The 16,598-nt window shown below is 37.1% G+C and overlaps 1 protein-coding gene across 1 annotated transcript in view; it reads right to left on the reverse strand.

Moving 5' to 3' along the window:
* LOC140162751 (tetratricopeptide repeat protein 39C-like) overlaps positions 1 to 16,598 on the reverse strand; it is a 59,562-nt gene that overhangs the window by 35,991 nt on the left and 6,973 nt on the right. The window contains exons 4-10 of the mRNA XM_072186043.1: positions 15,103 to 15,271; positions 13,754 to 13,902; positions 12,439 to 12,491; positions 11,622 to 11,731; positions 10,755 to 10,878; positions 8,644 to 8,741; positions 6,952 to 7,056 (exon numbers count right to left, since the gene is read on the reverse strand). Of these exons, the coding sequence (XP_072042144.1) occupies positions 6,952 to 7,056; positions 8,644 to 8,741; positions 10,755 to 10,878; positions 11,622 to 11,731; positions 12,439 to 12,491; positions 13,754 to 13,902; positions 15,103 to 15,271 (808 nt within the window). The remainder of the gene's footprint in view (positions 1 to 6,951; positions 7,057 to 8,643; positions 8,742 to 10,754; positions 10,879 to 11,621; positions 11,732 to 12,438; positions 12,492 to 13,753; positions 13,903 to 15,102; positions 15,272 to 16,598) is intronic.

A 16,598-nucleotide genomic window follows, 5' to 3' on the forward strand; every position in this document is an offset into this window, starting at 1 on the left:
CGTAGCAAAACCGAAGACTTGATCTCTAAATCTACGTATACCCCGTTTCAAAGACAGCAGATTCTTTTAATGATAAAGAAAAGATTACAGAAATTCCCTAGTACCATCCAAACATCTCAAGTGTCAATATGAATAGGTCAATGGCTGAATAGTATTACCCTAATCGTATTAATTAAGACACAACAAGATCATTTTGTAAATATAGAACGATTTGAAATCAAACACGCTGTCACAAGCTTACACTGGATTTAAGCAAATAGAAAAATAGCCACTGAAACTGTTTTGTTTACAATACTGGGCAATTCCGTAAGTTATGAAACCACAGGTCAGAACTCGGAAATATTGATTTTGATAGCCAAACAAAGGAAATATTTCCTTTTGTTTCCTCTTGTTTTGGAAACTCTTTAACTGATCATATCTTTGGATCTGGTTGTTCAATTTCAATGGATTTCTGCAAAATCCAGCTCTGTAAATGCTTTTTGCTATCCCATAAGAAACTGAAAATTTAACATTTCCGAGTTCCGACTGATTTTGCTTGATCGCATCACATTCACAAATGGTCAAAATTTGAAAACCGTTGAAAAATTATGTGGAAGGTGTCATATAGAAGGCTATAGTAAACATGTGCCATAACACAGAATATTATCAAGAATGAATGTTTCTCAAGTTTCTATAACACCAAATATATGCCATGTGCAACATACACCTCCAAAACTGCCACTTGCATAATTATTTTTTAGCACCTGATGTGCAATCAGACTTTGACGAATGATAGTTCTAAAAGAGATACATCATAAAGCATACCAAAAATAATCACATGCAAAAGCAAATATGGAAATTTAGACCCTCTCAGTGTCCAAAATGGACTTTTCCAGTTGAAATACATACAACTTTTTGAGGAAGACATGACCTTAATCTTCCGCACATTGAGTGTGAATTTCTAGTGGGGCTACCAAAACAGGTGACTCCATGTGAAATCTACACCCCTTTGTAGGTTTCAACTGGAATAACCCTACATATGTCTCAACTATGGAATTGCCAACTATACAGGGAAACACTGGAGTCACTCTGCATATTAATGTTAACTCTGTCCCATTTAAAAGATGACATAATCCTTCTGATTATTAATGGTAATACCCTTGTACTATATAAACAATCTCAAGAAGTAATACGAACAGGTCAATGGCACGAGTAGATTACCATAATCGTATTAATTATAACATGACAAGATCATTAATAAAAATGATGTCAACGATGGAATTAAATACACTTCTGTACTAAGGCTTTTTAAGTCTTGAGCCCTATGAGGTGGTTCTTGGAATTCGGTTGGCTTATGGATTACGACAGGCAGTGTGCTATTCCATTTGAAATCCATACTCCCCCTGTGGAAGATTTAGCTAAAGACTTCCACAGAGGGAGCATAGATTTCAAACAGAATAGACAAGTGGGTAACTTCCATTTGAAATACTGCAGTTGTGTAAGATATAGGTAAAGCCACAATATATGCAAAGCCATGGGAGTATATGGGTAAAGTCGTGCTATAGGGGGATGTGCTTTGAACATAATAATTAAATTTAGACAACTCCATAATTAACCTTGGATAGCTCCATTTGAAAAACATATTCCCTCTTCCCTTGCAAAGTGCAGCACTAAATAACGGTTAAACAATATTAATATCAATTTGAACTGGAAAAGTAGCCCTATAATTTGACATGACTGGTAATGAAAGCAGAATTTCAAATTTGTGGGCCATAAAAAAATATGCTACACTTGCCAAAAATTTCAGATTTATAATAACAATGTAGTGGCTAAAAAAAGGTAAAATAATGTGGTACCTCCTGCGAGACAAGTTACTGACAATTTAGCATGCCTAGGTTTTAGGCAAGGGAGATGACATGATCGCAAAACCATAAACTAAATCTTGTGTTTTGCCTCATGCTAAGTTAACCCCTAGTTTACACGAATAAAACATGCCACTGTTACGATTATACGAGGAAGCAAATTATTCAGGATGAGTAGAAGGTTGGAGAGGTAGAGGGCATCAAACAGCAGAATTTACAGATGGCATAAAGGCAGGGAGATGAGGAAGTATATGGTAGTAGCCATGTGATGGCTAGAGTAAGGGATACATGACTAGCTCTTGTGGAGGTGACTAGAGTACAGCTTTAATCTGTTCCTTGGGTGGTACAGGGTGGGATTACCAACAAGAGCACCAATGGTGCTGTAGCTCATTTTCCCTAATTAAATATGCAAATTAGCTAATTAATATGCTTAACATTTGAATATTTTTTGTTTATATCAGTTACTTTGTACCAAGTTTTGAATTTCTATGATCTTCACACAAAAACCGATTACACCTGTCTCACCTTAATATAAAGCAGGGTCAAATTTTTACGAGCTGCATAGTCAATAAGATAACAATAATGTTAATTGGACCACTAAGTACTTATCTTGGAGACAAACAACTGGATGAGAAGGAAAACACGAAACAATTATATTGAGGGTTTAGGACCATACACTGCAAACCCAAAGTGCCTATATTTCAGCAGATCCTCTAAAATTGGTTTGGCAGTAACAATGAGGGATTAATTAAAAAAATATAGGCACAAATTTAGACCACTATTTGGGGAGTATACAATCCAGAAGATCAGACCTCAAATGTAGTCTGATAAATAGACGCCCAAAACAGCATAGGGTGTATTTTACATGGGTGGTTCTGGAATAAGAAGCAAACATGGGTAACATTATGGGCTCTTATAAATCATTGCAAAGGAGCAATTTCCAGTTCAGTGAATTGCTAGCAAACAATATGCATGGATTTCAATGGTGATGTAATTAATAGTATTATTTGAACAGTAATTTTACATATAGTTGTACAACAATCAACATTGAATAATAGTTTGTGATCTTCAGAAAAAGTGTAAAACAAACCATTTGGGCTGGTAAATTGGGAGGGAGCTAGCAGACCATGAATGTGTCTATAATTGTTTCTAGAGTTGGGCGACGTCGTTAGTCGCGACTATTACTGATAGTCGCGACTACGACTATTGAAAACCAAAAAGTCGACTAATGCAAGTATATTTTTGTGTTAAAAAATTACTTTAAAAGTGCCAGTTATTCGCACCAAAACCAACCAAATACTAACATATAAACTGCGTAGAAAAAATGTTAGTCATTGTCTTACCAATAGTAACACTAACCAACAAGTAATCATAAAGTCCATAAATCATCATTAAATTGGTGTTATTGACTTGTTGTCGAACTACTTTCCCACAAGATAAAAGCCGTCAAAAAACTCAAATTACTTAGAACTGTCGAACATCTCATTATGATTATAATTTATGCAGCGACAACAGGTGTAGCTGCGTCATAGCGTGCATGTATAGACCCAGGTTGGGTGTTTGTACCAACTACTGAAGGTATGAGATTATTTTAACTTTGGAAAGAAACAGCGAGAACTTCCGAGAAGTTTTTTCCAAAAGGAAAATTTAGGAAAATATTATTAGATTAGTTCTACTTTTCACGTAATTTCAAAAAGCTATGCTTATTGTGGTAACAGAATATTTAGAAAGCAACAGGAAAATAAACAAATTAGCTGACAAACAGTCGTAATGTTGCAATGCCACCCCTGTAGTGACAAATGCTACAGGGTCGGAGCTGACGTAGGTCGGAGGTGAAAGTTAATCGTACATCCACGATGCAACACGTTCATGAGCATACCATGGAAAATATGCACTGCCGTACCGGTATGTTTGCATATTTTCATGCACAGCAAAACATGGAAACGAACGCAGATCGCTATTGGAATTTTGAAGGTTTGAGAAATTATATGAAGTTTCTTGTGCTGTTGCTGGAAAGTGGCAAGTGAATTTAATTGAACAGAAAAGTTAGGCCTATATTACAGCATTTTACAGTCAAATATTTGTATCGCAAACGTGCGATACAGTATAGCAATTTGTATCGCAAGTGCTGGTTTGTGTAGCAAACCGTGATGCAATGCCGGCATTCACGGGTCCTGTAATCATGCATTATAAATACTAAATTGCCACCAATCTTTCACCCGATTTTTCAGTCCAATTTTAACCACAGATAGTCGAGACTATAGTCGTAGTCGCGACTATTTGCTGCCGACTAGTCGACTAGGAAAAAAGTGATAGTCGCCTTACTCTAATTGTTTCCATAAGTAATTTTGTCCAGTATCAGTTTAACAAAGGCTAATACTCTATTTATATCTAATCTCCAATACTAGAAGTTTTGCTGAATTTAGACGTTCTGGGATTGCAGTGATAGCTGCTAGCTGCTCCATAGACATTTGGGTAATTTCTGCATTCTATATTGTACACATTTTACCCCTGGCAGCTATTGCAGATAGGGTTTTCTTGCCCTAAACCCCTAATGTGTACTTTATCTCTTATATATTAAATTGTAAAAGGTAGGGTTTATGCAATAGCTGTCAAGTGCTTTATTTTATAAGATTATGTACAATATAGAATGCAGAAATGGTCAAATGTCTATAGGGTAACTATTGCAGATACGACCTTCTCGATATCATTACAACTTTCAAAACATGTTTCCCTGACCTAATTAAGTGTATTTAATTAGCTCTCAGTTTATTTACTAAGTATTTTATGACTGCTAAGCCTTTATAGTTGTTTACTGGTCCCCCCAAAACCTCCCAATTGGAAAAATTACACATTATTAGCACATAGTAGCACCATTGAGTTAATTAGTTGGCCTTGGTGCAATATCTATGGACTTGCCAATGTAAGGCAAAGCAACCCTGAAAAGCAAACATTGAAGGAACACAATTCAACATCTCTTTTACAAAATGAAACAGCATTGCCAGATCAAGGAGTTTCTACAGTGTTTGTAATATGATCAGCACCACAAACAGTCTGCAAAGGAGACTATCCTATGAAATTTGGTAAAAATTTTCGTAACAAAATGCTCTAAAAATCACACTTTCCGTCCGAATTTTCCTTGATAAATAAGTAACAATCATGAACGATCATGCAAAGATCGCTCCCTCAAATTACCAGATCCATTGCTCAAACGATGTAGCAAGAGAAAGTAAAAAACATACAGAAATCTGGACTATGCCTATAGTTCATTGCTTGCGCAATGAGCTAACAAAAACTTGCAGATTCAGTTTGTCCCAAGAGGAAAAAAGTGATTACTTACAGAGCATACAAATATGTAAAACATTTATTTATACACCTCTCACTTCAAAACTGAATCAGTAATTATACAATAAAATCATCTTGAATAATAATTTCACACTTGGCGGTCATTCAACCGCTTTCAAGCAAGACATGTGTGATTAAATGCAGGGTTGCCAAAACATTTCTGCCCAAATCGCGGGTCAAATAATCTAAAAGTAACCCATTTTTTCTCTTAACCGTTGGTTTCTATGGGGCAGGAAACTATCGGAACTCATGAGAGCCAATGTTGAAAAGTAGCCCAATTTTTTTCTTAACCATTGGTTTCTATGGGCTACCAAATTTGAGGGTTTGTAAACCCTGGTTAATAAGTTTTGAAATTGATATTGACCTGGTCACTCCAGGGTATTGTAGTTTGCAGTGTTGCTAAAACCTTACTTTTCAGTGTGCCAAGGCGCGGCAAATTGGCTCACCAGGCCGCAGTGAATAAGTAGCCCAATTTGTGAACTGAAGATTTCAGAAAATGCCCAATACCAAATATTTGGGCGATTATGGCCACATTTGGAAAAGTAAACCCCCATTTGGTTGGAAAAGCACTCAACTTTACTTTACTTGACAAAACCCTTTGTTATTTCAATTTGGACCATGAAAAAAAAAACCTTTGTAATTTGGGAAACTGAAAAGAAAATACGTCAAATTACTGCTGTGTTCTGAGACTTGCAAAAGTAGCTCAAATTTAGGCAAGTAGCAGTATGGGGTTTTCAGTAGCAGCAGGTAATAGCCAAGTAGCCCAATTGTGCAGCATTGGCATCAAGTTTGTAAGATGGTCATCTATAACCTACTTCAATGCCAAAGTTTTCCCTAATCCCTCATTCATGAAAATACCTGAGGGGAAAGACCTAGAAAGAACTGGGGTAAAAGACCACTTCTTAAGGGTGGTCTTTCAGGCTCAGTGGCAGTTGATCAGCCTCAGTGGTAGTTGAGATTGGATTAAGCAGTAACTTCCTTTCTATTGACCCAAAGGCTGACAGTAAAATTGTTAACTTGATTGTTGGGAGTGGCCTTCTTTTGTCTTCAAATCTATTTCTCACTTCTCTTTCCATACAGGCCAGCATGCTTATATAGGCTTTTTAGCCTGTCTTGATCATTTTGTTTGAGCCTGGTCCCATCAAGACCCAAGCGTGTCTCCACACAGAGCAAGAGTTTAAACAAACAAACAAACAAACAAACCCTGGAATTTATGGACATTTTTTAGCTTCATAATAGTTGGTCTAAAGTATATAAAATTATACATATTTAGAATGGCAAAGACTTGACAAATCCATCTGTGAGGTCAAATTTGGGCAAAAATGATCAGTTCTGGAGAAAATCCAAAGAACCTTTTTTACCCAAATATTTGTTGGGAAACATAACAATCCCCAATCTTTTTGAGTGCTAATAGTTAATAAACATTCCTCGTGAAATAATCATTGGGAATTAAACGATCTTTAGCTTATTTTCGTTGTTGAAAGGGATTCAGTCATGTTTCACCGTTTTTCATTACTGTTTAACAACTCGCGTCCAGCGTGTCTGCATGGTTTACTTTGATATAAAGACATAAGAAACACACTCAAACACACACAAACAACTTGCGAACAAAATGTCAAGAAAATAAATCAGGAAATAAAAATGCCCCCAACACATAATATGTTGGGAATAAGAACAACAAAATTCCTGTTTACACAGTACAGCAATTGTTCACAGTACACCTGAGCACCCTCCCCAAAGGACCAAGTATGTTCATGGTACTTACAGCAGGTTTTTCCATCAGCATTGAGCCCAGTTCAAAGCAGGTGTATGGACCTACATGAGGCTCCTGGTCTTTAGCAGATGAATATGCCAAGGCATCCTCAAAACACTGAAAAAAAATTAAACAATGTTAGTTTAACATCAACACTGTTTAGCAATGCACCAGACAGCATTTGGATGTGGTAATTAAGCAAGTGTATGACAGGCATACATACACATAACACACACTTTGAGGGTAAAAGAAGTTAAATGTGACCCATTTTGACAAAATCAGAACAAGTTGCATTTTGCAATTTCATAATTTTAACACATTTGTAAGCACTACACAATAAGTTAAAAGAAATAAAGGGTGAAGCAGTATCCTTTATAAAATCATGTGTTCGAGGCAGTAAAAACGTAATTCTATTACTCTTACAACCCATTATTAAAAATCGCGCACTGTGATTTGTTAAATCGCGTCACGTGAGAGCCCATTATTCTGCAATAATGGGTCAAGCGCCATAACACATTCTACGCACAGCATTACGCTTGGTTACGCGTATAATATTTCCGCGATCTGCGTTGTCACTTACTGCGCACGCATCCACCTTGAAGTAAACAACTTAAAATATTTGTGCCAAAATGATATTTTCTCTTTAAATCGTACTATTTTGTGGTAATAGAATAGAAATAAAGGGTGCAGCATTATCCTTTACGCATAAATAATGTGTCCTCGACAGTAAAAACGTTTAACGTTTTTACTGCCTCGGACACATTATTTGGGTGTAAAGGATAATGCATTACCCTTTATTTCTTAAATAACAACCCATTATTTAAAAGATTTTAATGCCAAGGACACATTATTTGGGTGTAAAGGATAATGCTACAAAATAGTGTTATTTAAAGAAAAAATATTACTTAATTTGCCCAAATATAAGTTGCTTATTAAGGTGGAGCACATACGTGTAAGTGATAGCGCCTATCATACTGTACGCGTAACCAAGCGTAATGCTATCTGTAGAATGTGCTATGGTGCTTGACCCATTATTGCGAATATAGGGCTCTCACATGATGTTTTTTAACAAATCACAGTGCACGGTTTCTTTATTTTTGTATTTCTTATTTAACCTGGGGTGACCAATCAATGCACTGGCACTGTTCTCCCTTGGTTCCCAGGTTTTGAATAATCAGTTGTGAGGGTAATAGAATATGATAGTTTTCAAAATATGAATAATTGTGTAATGATACCTTGATATTTTTGCCTCATTGCTTTACTGAGAATTGGACAAATAAGTTTTCTGCTTTACACAAGATTGAATTGTCAAATACCATGAAGAATAGGAATTTGACAATTTGAAATTTCTTATACAGATGTCATTTTTACAAAGACTATCACTCAGAAACATTGTCTGAGATGAATTACAAAGATATGTCTGAGGCTGTTTGCAAGTGATGTCTGAGACTGATATAACAAGTAATGTCTCGGACTGATTATAAGTCCACAAGCCCACAAGGGCTACTAATAAGCCATGTCTGATATCTCTGAAATGGCACCTAAATATTTTATCACACATAGACAATTGTACACTCTAAATGTTGTAAACAAGAGAAAGTGCTGAAATGCAATTAAAAGCAAACTCAGGGCACATGACAAACAATGTGATGGCCCTGTATATTCAACTTGTTATCTTTTGTCTATAAAAAAAAAAACAATTACCTGAATTGCAGCATCCCGACTATCTAGATTACGTAAAATGGCTCCTTTGAGTAGACTACGTAAAGCCTTCCAACTCTTCTCTACCTCAGCCTCACATTCTGCAGAAAAAGATATTTTTGTATTATTATTAACATACATGTATATAATTTAAATAAGACTATCTTTAAACAGTTTACTCTCTCATTTTTTATATGACTTCCAGGGATGTACTTCAACACCCGCCTGAACGCCAGGGGCGGGTGACTTTGCTGTCTGGCAGGTAAATCTTCAAAAGTACCCGTCTGTCTGGCGGTTATGAAATTAAGGATAATAAACTGGTAATATCACAACCTTGAGTTGATACATTCAATATTTTCCTTTTCCCATGCATTAATAATTCAATTGGTCCGAAGTTATATTTTTCGTGTTAATAGTGCTCTTAATATTACTTTGACTTCGGGTAAATGTTGGGCTGGCAACATTTCTGTCAGGGCTGGTAACTTTTATGAGTTACCTGCACAACTGGCTAGTGGCTAAGAAAGTTAGGAGTACACCCCTGATGATTTCATAGTATTTTTTAATGACGGGTATAGTGTGTCTTGTCTCAAGTTGAGAGTAACTCCATGTTGGATTTCGCAGTGGCAGATTTGCTAGCCTAATCTAGAGTCCGAAGTTTTCCGTTTTACAGAAAACGGAAGAAAATCACGGAATCGGAGGTACAACACGGAAAATGACATTTTTGTATGATGTAACAAAAATTGTTAAAAAATAAGAGAAATAAATGTTAAAAACAATCATGAGTTGTGTATGTCAATTTTTATGATTAAAATACTGTTTAATAATACCGAAATAAAGGTATACCAAGGCATGAGCCCCCTATATCCCTCCAAACATCATAATAGTCGATCTATTATCATGCGAATATTCCAATCAGAGCATTATTGATCACGATATTGAACACTTTATTGTGACATTAATATCATTGTTTATACATTTTAAGCTTTATTCATGACACGGATTTACAAATTTTACAACACGGAAAATGGAATTTAGAAAACGGTAAACTTCGGACTCTAGCCTAATCCCGCGGGCGTATACATGTACGTAGAAGGGGGATTTATCCATATGCTAGCGACACAACCGCGTAAACTCACTGATTCGGATCTACCACTGTGAATCCAACATGGCATTATTCTCAACTTGAGACGAGATATACTATATATCCCCCGACCCTCTTGAGGTTTGCGAGCAAACTGACCCAGAAAGATTGAATCAGCCCTGAATCCAAGACAGAACTATTAAGTTCCTGGTTCCTAAGTGGGTATCATCACATCCAACTCCTTATCAATTGACCTGGCTCTTGGACAGCTGGCAGCGTACTTGCATTCAGCATTTACCAGGGCGCGGTCAGGAAACAGACTACCATTTTTAAGTAGTTGAGTTGAGTAGTTAAGTAGTATTTTTTGAGTTTTACAGTTTAAGCTGGTCTCACATATCTGCTTTTTGCGTCCTTTGTGCACCGTTGTCTCTGTTCTTGTTTTTGTATGGCAGTTTGTTCTTATTTTCTTTTGCTTGTAAAGGACCCCAATTGAAATAAGCTTTTCCCAAGGCTTTTTGGGCTATCCTTGTTTGGTACTTGTGTTGATTTGTAATTTTGTTATACTTCATGTTCAGCAATTTTGATGTGCAATTTATTTTATTTTGTTATAATAATACTGTAAATGTAGTGTAATTTGTATGTTATTCTTATAGTACCAAATCAAATCAAATCATGTGAATTAGACTACCTTGACGTTATATAGCTTGTTTTTGTTGTTAAAAGGGGTTCAATCATGTTCCACCCTTGTTCATCACCATTTAACAACTCGCGCCCGATGCTCAGTAAACCACACAGATGATGCGGAAGCATCGTCGTTAAACGGTGATGAACAACGGTGAAACATGATTGAATCCCTAAGAAACCATCCCACCATGTATGAGTTAGCCATATCTTCCACAACCAGAGTATTTTAAATGGGAGTTACCCAATTATCTATTCTATCTGAAACCCATACTCCTTCTGTAGTAGACTTAAACTAAATGTTCCACAGAGGGAGTGAAGATTTCAAAAGGAATAACACAATTTTGCTTACCACTTAACATCAATGTGAGATGTTCCTCTTTGCAGGTTGGTAGAGCTCTCCATAGATACAAGACTTCTATTGCAAGCAGGGCACATTGGGCTTTAGTTGGAACCTTCTTCTTGAACTTCTGTGACTAAAATTTGTAAATAAAAATCACTTGGATTAGTCTATAAAAATGATTGACCTTTCCCGACTGACCCACCCAAAAAATCGAAAATCACAGTCGCTTTATTTTTCAAAGTGGAAATATAGCTTTTTTAACATTTTGATGAAGTTCTCAGCACTAAATATTATCGAAATTTAGATCTTAAAAGGTGTAGACGCAATATATTCACTTATAGACCATCAATAAATGGTACATATTTAAAAAAAACAAATGCTATATTTCTTGAACTTCATGAACCTTTAGTCATACAGTTCATGTACATTCTATTAAAGTTGCCTCCGTGTTACTGACTAAGACCGAGAATTGTTCGCTGGAAGTCTTGCACAACCGCCTGTGCCTGCAAATTAGCTAGAATAAGTTAATCTGAAATGTTCGCAAAAGCTGTGATAGAATATTCTTTTCATACAATTTCAATAAAATATAGATATTTTAGTCTTCCTCTTTCACATTTTAGTACATATACTAGTTGCTTCTTCAGACTGGAACCTATCACATCCTCCTGTTTTGCAACTGCCATAGAATGTGCAATGAGTTAGTCAAACATTATTGAGTTTGTATGCCACCCCTATCCTCATAAGTGATGGGTTGCCATTCTCAAGAAGTCACTAGCTTATTAGTCTAGTGGTGAAACATCACTAAAACGTGAGTAAACATCTCAAATTACTGTTGGCGAGTTCTTGTTTAAATCTTTTCAAAAATACTTTACCAACCTTTCGTATTAGAAATTTCTCCAGTTGTTCATTCTTTCTCTTTGATATCTGTGGCACTTCTCTGAACATTTCCTGAGCAGTCTCTACTTGACCTAAGGCACCTTGACACACTGTTAACAAAAATAAACATATAGTATGACTTAGTTAGTATGAATCCTCTTCTCTGTTCATTGCATGAAGAATTTCTCATATAACAAAATGAGGGGGCCAAAGCAATAAATGCTTACAAAAAGGACCTTGCCGGACCGAGTTCCACCTTCTGCTTCACAAGCCACTTCTGATGTAACCTTGGGTATAGTTGGGATGTTATCCCTATTATAGGGAGCCTGACCTATAATAGAGAGCCTGACCGATTTACCAGATATTTTAATTCACCAAATTTACGGACAGTACGTGTAAGGATTAGGATTAATGATGATGATAATAAGAGCGATCTATAATGGACAATATTGCAAAATACTGCATTGCAATAAAGTTAAATATATTTTAACTTGGACATGCGATGAGTTGCGTTGAGGTGCAGCAAAAGGTAATAGATATATCGGCAACGCACCACAAAGCAATTGCGGCATAGTGTGAATGGACATACAGTACATCTAAATGAAATACCTACAATGTAGAAAGATTGTACTATTCCAGTTGAAATCCATACACCGCCTACAAAGACATGACCTTAATCTCCCACACAGGGAGTGTGAATTTCAAATGGAGTTACCTGAATGGGTGACTCTATATGATATCTACACCCATGTGTGGGAGATTAAGGTCATATTTTCAATATGCACGGATTTTAACTGTAACAGCCCATTTGACTTACTTCCTGTCAGATATGCATAGTAACTCTGTGACCACTTGGATTCTTCTTTCAACCTGTGCATCAACAATGACAGAAAATAAAATAATTCAAAGGTATAATGATGTATTCATATGCAGCGGTAATTATTTGGTAAAAGTGGTAAAACATTTGCCCCAAAAGTGAAATTAAACTTTTATGCTACTCAAATTTGGTGCACTTACCACAGTGCTTTCACTGGGTCAAACGGTGTCTTATCGGATGTTATTGCTCGCTCTGAAGATTTGTTGTTGCTAGTGATGTTGAGATACCTCCCATGATATCACAATGTCAAACAAGAAGATGTTGTGACACCCTCTGGATCACTTGCATCAACATCACCAACAAATCTTCAAGCAATATGATAACATCTGCTGAATATGCCAGTTGAGCTGGTAATGGTCATTGTATTATACCCGAGTAAAATTACTTGGATAAAAGTTAAACAATACTAATAAATGTTATGGTACATTATAATGACTCATACAGAACGTCGGCATGTCTTGATACGTATATGTGACAGGGAAGATTTCATATCAGAATCTTGCCTGTAAAATTAATGCCTCAAGTTTCAATTTGAGGTCTAAGGGCCCATACCTATTTACCAGTGCCCAGCTTCCCCAGCATGGCTGGGGAATCCCTCATTGCGGCTGCAGTAAGCTGCAGCTTGGCTGGGCGAGGCTGCAAACAGGTATTTAGGTATGGGCTTTGAAGCATTACTAGGGCCTTGGTTTCTCCAAATTTCTTGGATTGGCCTGAACCGAACCAAGTCAGGTACACTTAATATTCATACATACGAATAAATTTTTCGATCATTAAAATTTTTTGGCACCATTACTTATTATTATTATTGGTCTGACATGGATTTCTGTGTCCTCAGGATACCCCCCCTCCCCAGACTGGGAAGTAATAACCTCTTAACAACAACATCTTACTGTGGTGCCATACTGATGTTATACTAGGTCCAGTAAAAGTAAAAAAAGAGACAATAATATGAATCAATTTCTGGAACTCAACAACCAATTTTAATTAACGTTTCAACCCGTTCGCCGTGTCTTGACTGAGTTGACTTGACTTAACTGTTGAAACAGAGAAAACCGTTGAAACAAATCAGACTTCAAATTGATGCTGAGTCCAGTATTTGATTCATATATTCATTAGACACAGGCTCTTACATGTACCTTGCTAATGCCAGCATACTATCCTCCCAATAGAATTTCATGAGGTTACACCATCCTATCTCATAAACGCATATGAGTTGGATCTCTCTCTCTCTGGTCTACCATCCCCTATGTCTTACCTTGCAAATGCTAGCATACTATCCTCCCAATAGAATTTCATGAGGTTACACCATCCTATCTCATAAACGCATATGAGTTGGATCTCCCTCTGATCTGCAGCTGCTTCTAATGCAAGGTTGTACACTGACAAGGCTTCTTCTATTTTGCACTGTAATTATCAAACAAAACAGATCATTATAAGCTTAAAAAGTTACCTTTTTTGAGTCTGTAATGAGCAGTGATGTACATTGTAGCTTGCACTGCCATCACGGGCCTTCACGGCATCTGAATTCAGCGTTGTGTACACTCCTCCGGTCAAATGAACACCCGGTTGTGGTCAGGCGGCAGCAAATCGCCATAGATGGTAGGCATGTCGTATCCGGCATCCCTGTTGAGTGTTGGTTTTTGACCGGGATTTGTGAGTCTTGATCTCCAAGGCTTCTCTAGTGATCTTACCGTTCCAAAAGTTATCCTCCCTGCCGATAACTTCTACATTGTAATGTACATTGTCCAAACTGGTGTCTTGTTTGTGATCTGATGGTGTTCACCAATCGCTGTCAGAGGGGCTTTGCATGTAGTATATTCCTTGAATCTAGTGCCGAGGGCTCTAGCTTTCTAACCAACACAAGTGTCTGTGCACTCAGCTGATTTTATATATAACTCCACATTTGTTTGAGTACAGGGGTTCTATCCTTGGGATGGACTATAGGAACGACCAATCGTGTTAACAGGTTTGTGGCATGCCTTGACCCCATGGTCACTGAAGATGTTCAAACACTACGCTGAATGATGACGCCGTGATGGTGTCATATGCTACATCGCTGCTCATTACAGACTCTGAAAAGGTAACTTTTTAAGCTTATGTCAATATGACAGGGTCCAACATCAGTCTACTTGGTGCTAAACTACAATCAACGAAAAAAAGGTTGGCACACTTTGCCTGTCTTTTGGTATATCTCTGCCCCCGCTCCCCCAATTCAATGTTGGACCAAGCCATGTTGTCAACAGGTCCGTGAGACCCTCCAACATTGAAAGCTGGGGAGTGGGGAAGGGTGAGATATAGGGGGGAGTCTGTACGTCACATATATTGCATGCATGTTTCACTCGCCTCCCCAATTTTAATAGGGCACACATTTCAATTGTTTAGTGCAAGTGTGCCAACTATTTTTTTCCTGGATTGTAGATCATGTTGGCAATAAAATTTATTTTATCCACAATCCTCCCCTGCAATATTTGGAAATCCTCACTTTCATACCTTGATAAATAATCAATAGTCTATTGGACAAAACAGCCCGCCCTTTGCTTTTAATTTTCATTATCTGTAAACAGGCATTTGTAGATATGTTCCCTAATTGTTTTAAAAACTTACTTGAATTTTGAGTACTCTCCCCCTGTAGAACATGACTAGAGATGAATTAGGATACTTGGGTTCATTCTCCTCCAAGATGGCGGTGGCTTCTGTGACGCAAGAAGTGGTACTTTTATCATCAAGCCCAAAGAATGGACGGACAACAGTGTGATACCATAGCAGAGATAACCTGCATAGAAAACAAAGGATGTTAACCCCTGAGTACTACCTGCCGATCTAACATTGCCTCTGATTGGTCAATTACATGATATTTTCACTTTAATCACCAATCAGAATGGAACTTTGCAAATAATTCACCCCATTTTTTTTGCGTGGTGAAATTATTCTAACAATTTTGCCGATTGGTCCAATTGATAAGAAAACTTCTTTTGGCCAATCAGCAGGTAGTTCTCATGGGGTTAACCCCCTGATGAGAACTACTCCCCATTCCAGAAAAATACAGCACTAATTTGTTGGAATTATAAAAATATTATCAAGTTCTGCCAAATGAAACATGTCTCAATCCAAATCATTCATTTAGTACTAACTGGAGATGAAATAAAAAGTTTGCTATTTACCATTTATCACTTTTGAGGCACTGTGAATTCAAATACTTCTCTGAATTCAAAGACCGTCTTTGAATTCAAATACTCTTGCTAACATCTCACTGCATCTTTAGCTATTTTGTTTCAAGATGCTTACATGCTGGTGTTTACAAATGTATATTGTTGTGGTTTAAATATTTCCCATGCGCTACAACAACATAATATCTTTAAAAAACAGTTAACAAAGTTATGCTGCAAGTTTTTCAGATATTTCTGCTTTCGTGCATCATTTTGCTCTGCTTACATTGTAGATAAACTTGCACAGATTGAAATTAAATTTGCACAGATGAATTTGATGTGCCTTGTGTTTATTTGCTGCCAAAATTGAAACAAGTGAAAAGTGTGTGAAATCAAAGACCCAGTGCTGTACGGTGCAAAAACTGATTGAGGAGCCAATGGCTCCTAACTTTATAAATTTAGGCGCCCAAATTTTGCTCCCAAGTAAAAAAACTGAGGTGCCAACGCACCATATTCCAACTTTTCTCGAAGTCATTCTGCCACAATGTTTATATCTATGTTCAATTTTAAGGGGGTTTCCCTGTCACAGCCACATGTTTCGTTGAATGAATCATAGCTGCTGTACTCAATCTACATACTCCATACACAGCATGTACAGTGTAGGCCTATAGATATGTTTTCCAGAAAGTCCCCATTGAGGTGTCATGATATTCATAGCCGTACATTTGTACTATTGAACACTACATTATTTACACGTTTTGCATTTGCTGGCGAATAAAAGCTTCAACAGTTGGTCGCCATTGGCGCCAAGGATTGAAGGTTTAGTCGCATCAGAAAAAATCTAGTCGCCAATGCGCCTAAATTGGTCGCACCGTACAGCACTGCAAAGACCCAGGTATGTGATTTCACAGACCGGGTCTCTGAATTCAGAGGAGGCTCTGAATTCAGGGGAGT

The sequence above is a fragment of the Amphiura filiformis genome, chromosome 10 (genome assembly GCF_039555335.1).
Source record: "Amphiura filiformis chromosome 10, Afil_fr2py, whole genome shotgun sequence".
Lineage (NCBI taxonomy): Eukaryota > Metazoa > Echinodermata > Ophiuroidea > Amphilepidida > Amphiuridae > Amphiura > Amphiura filiformis.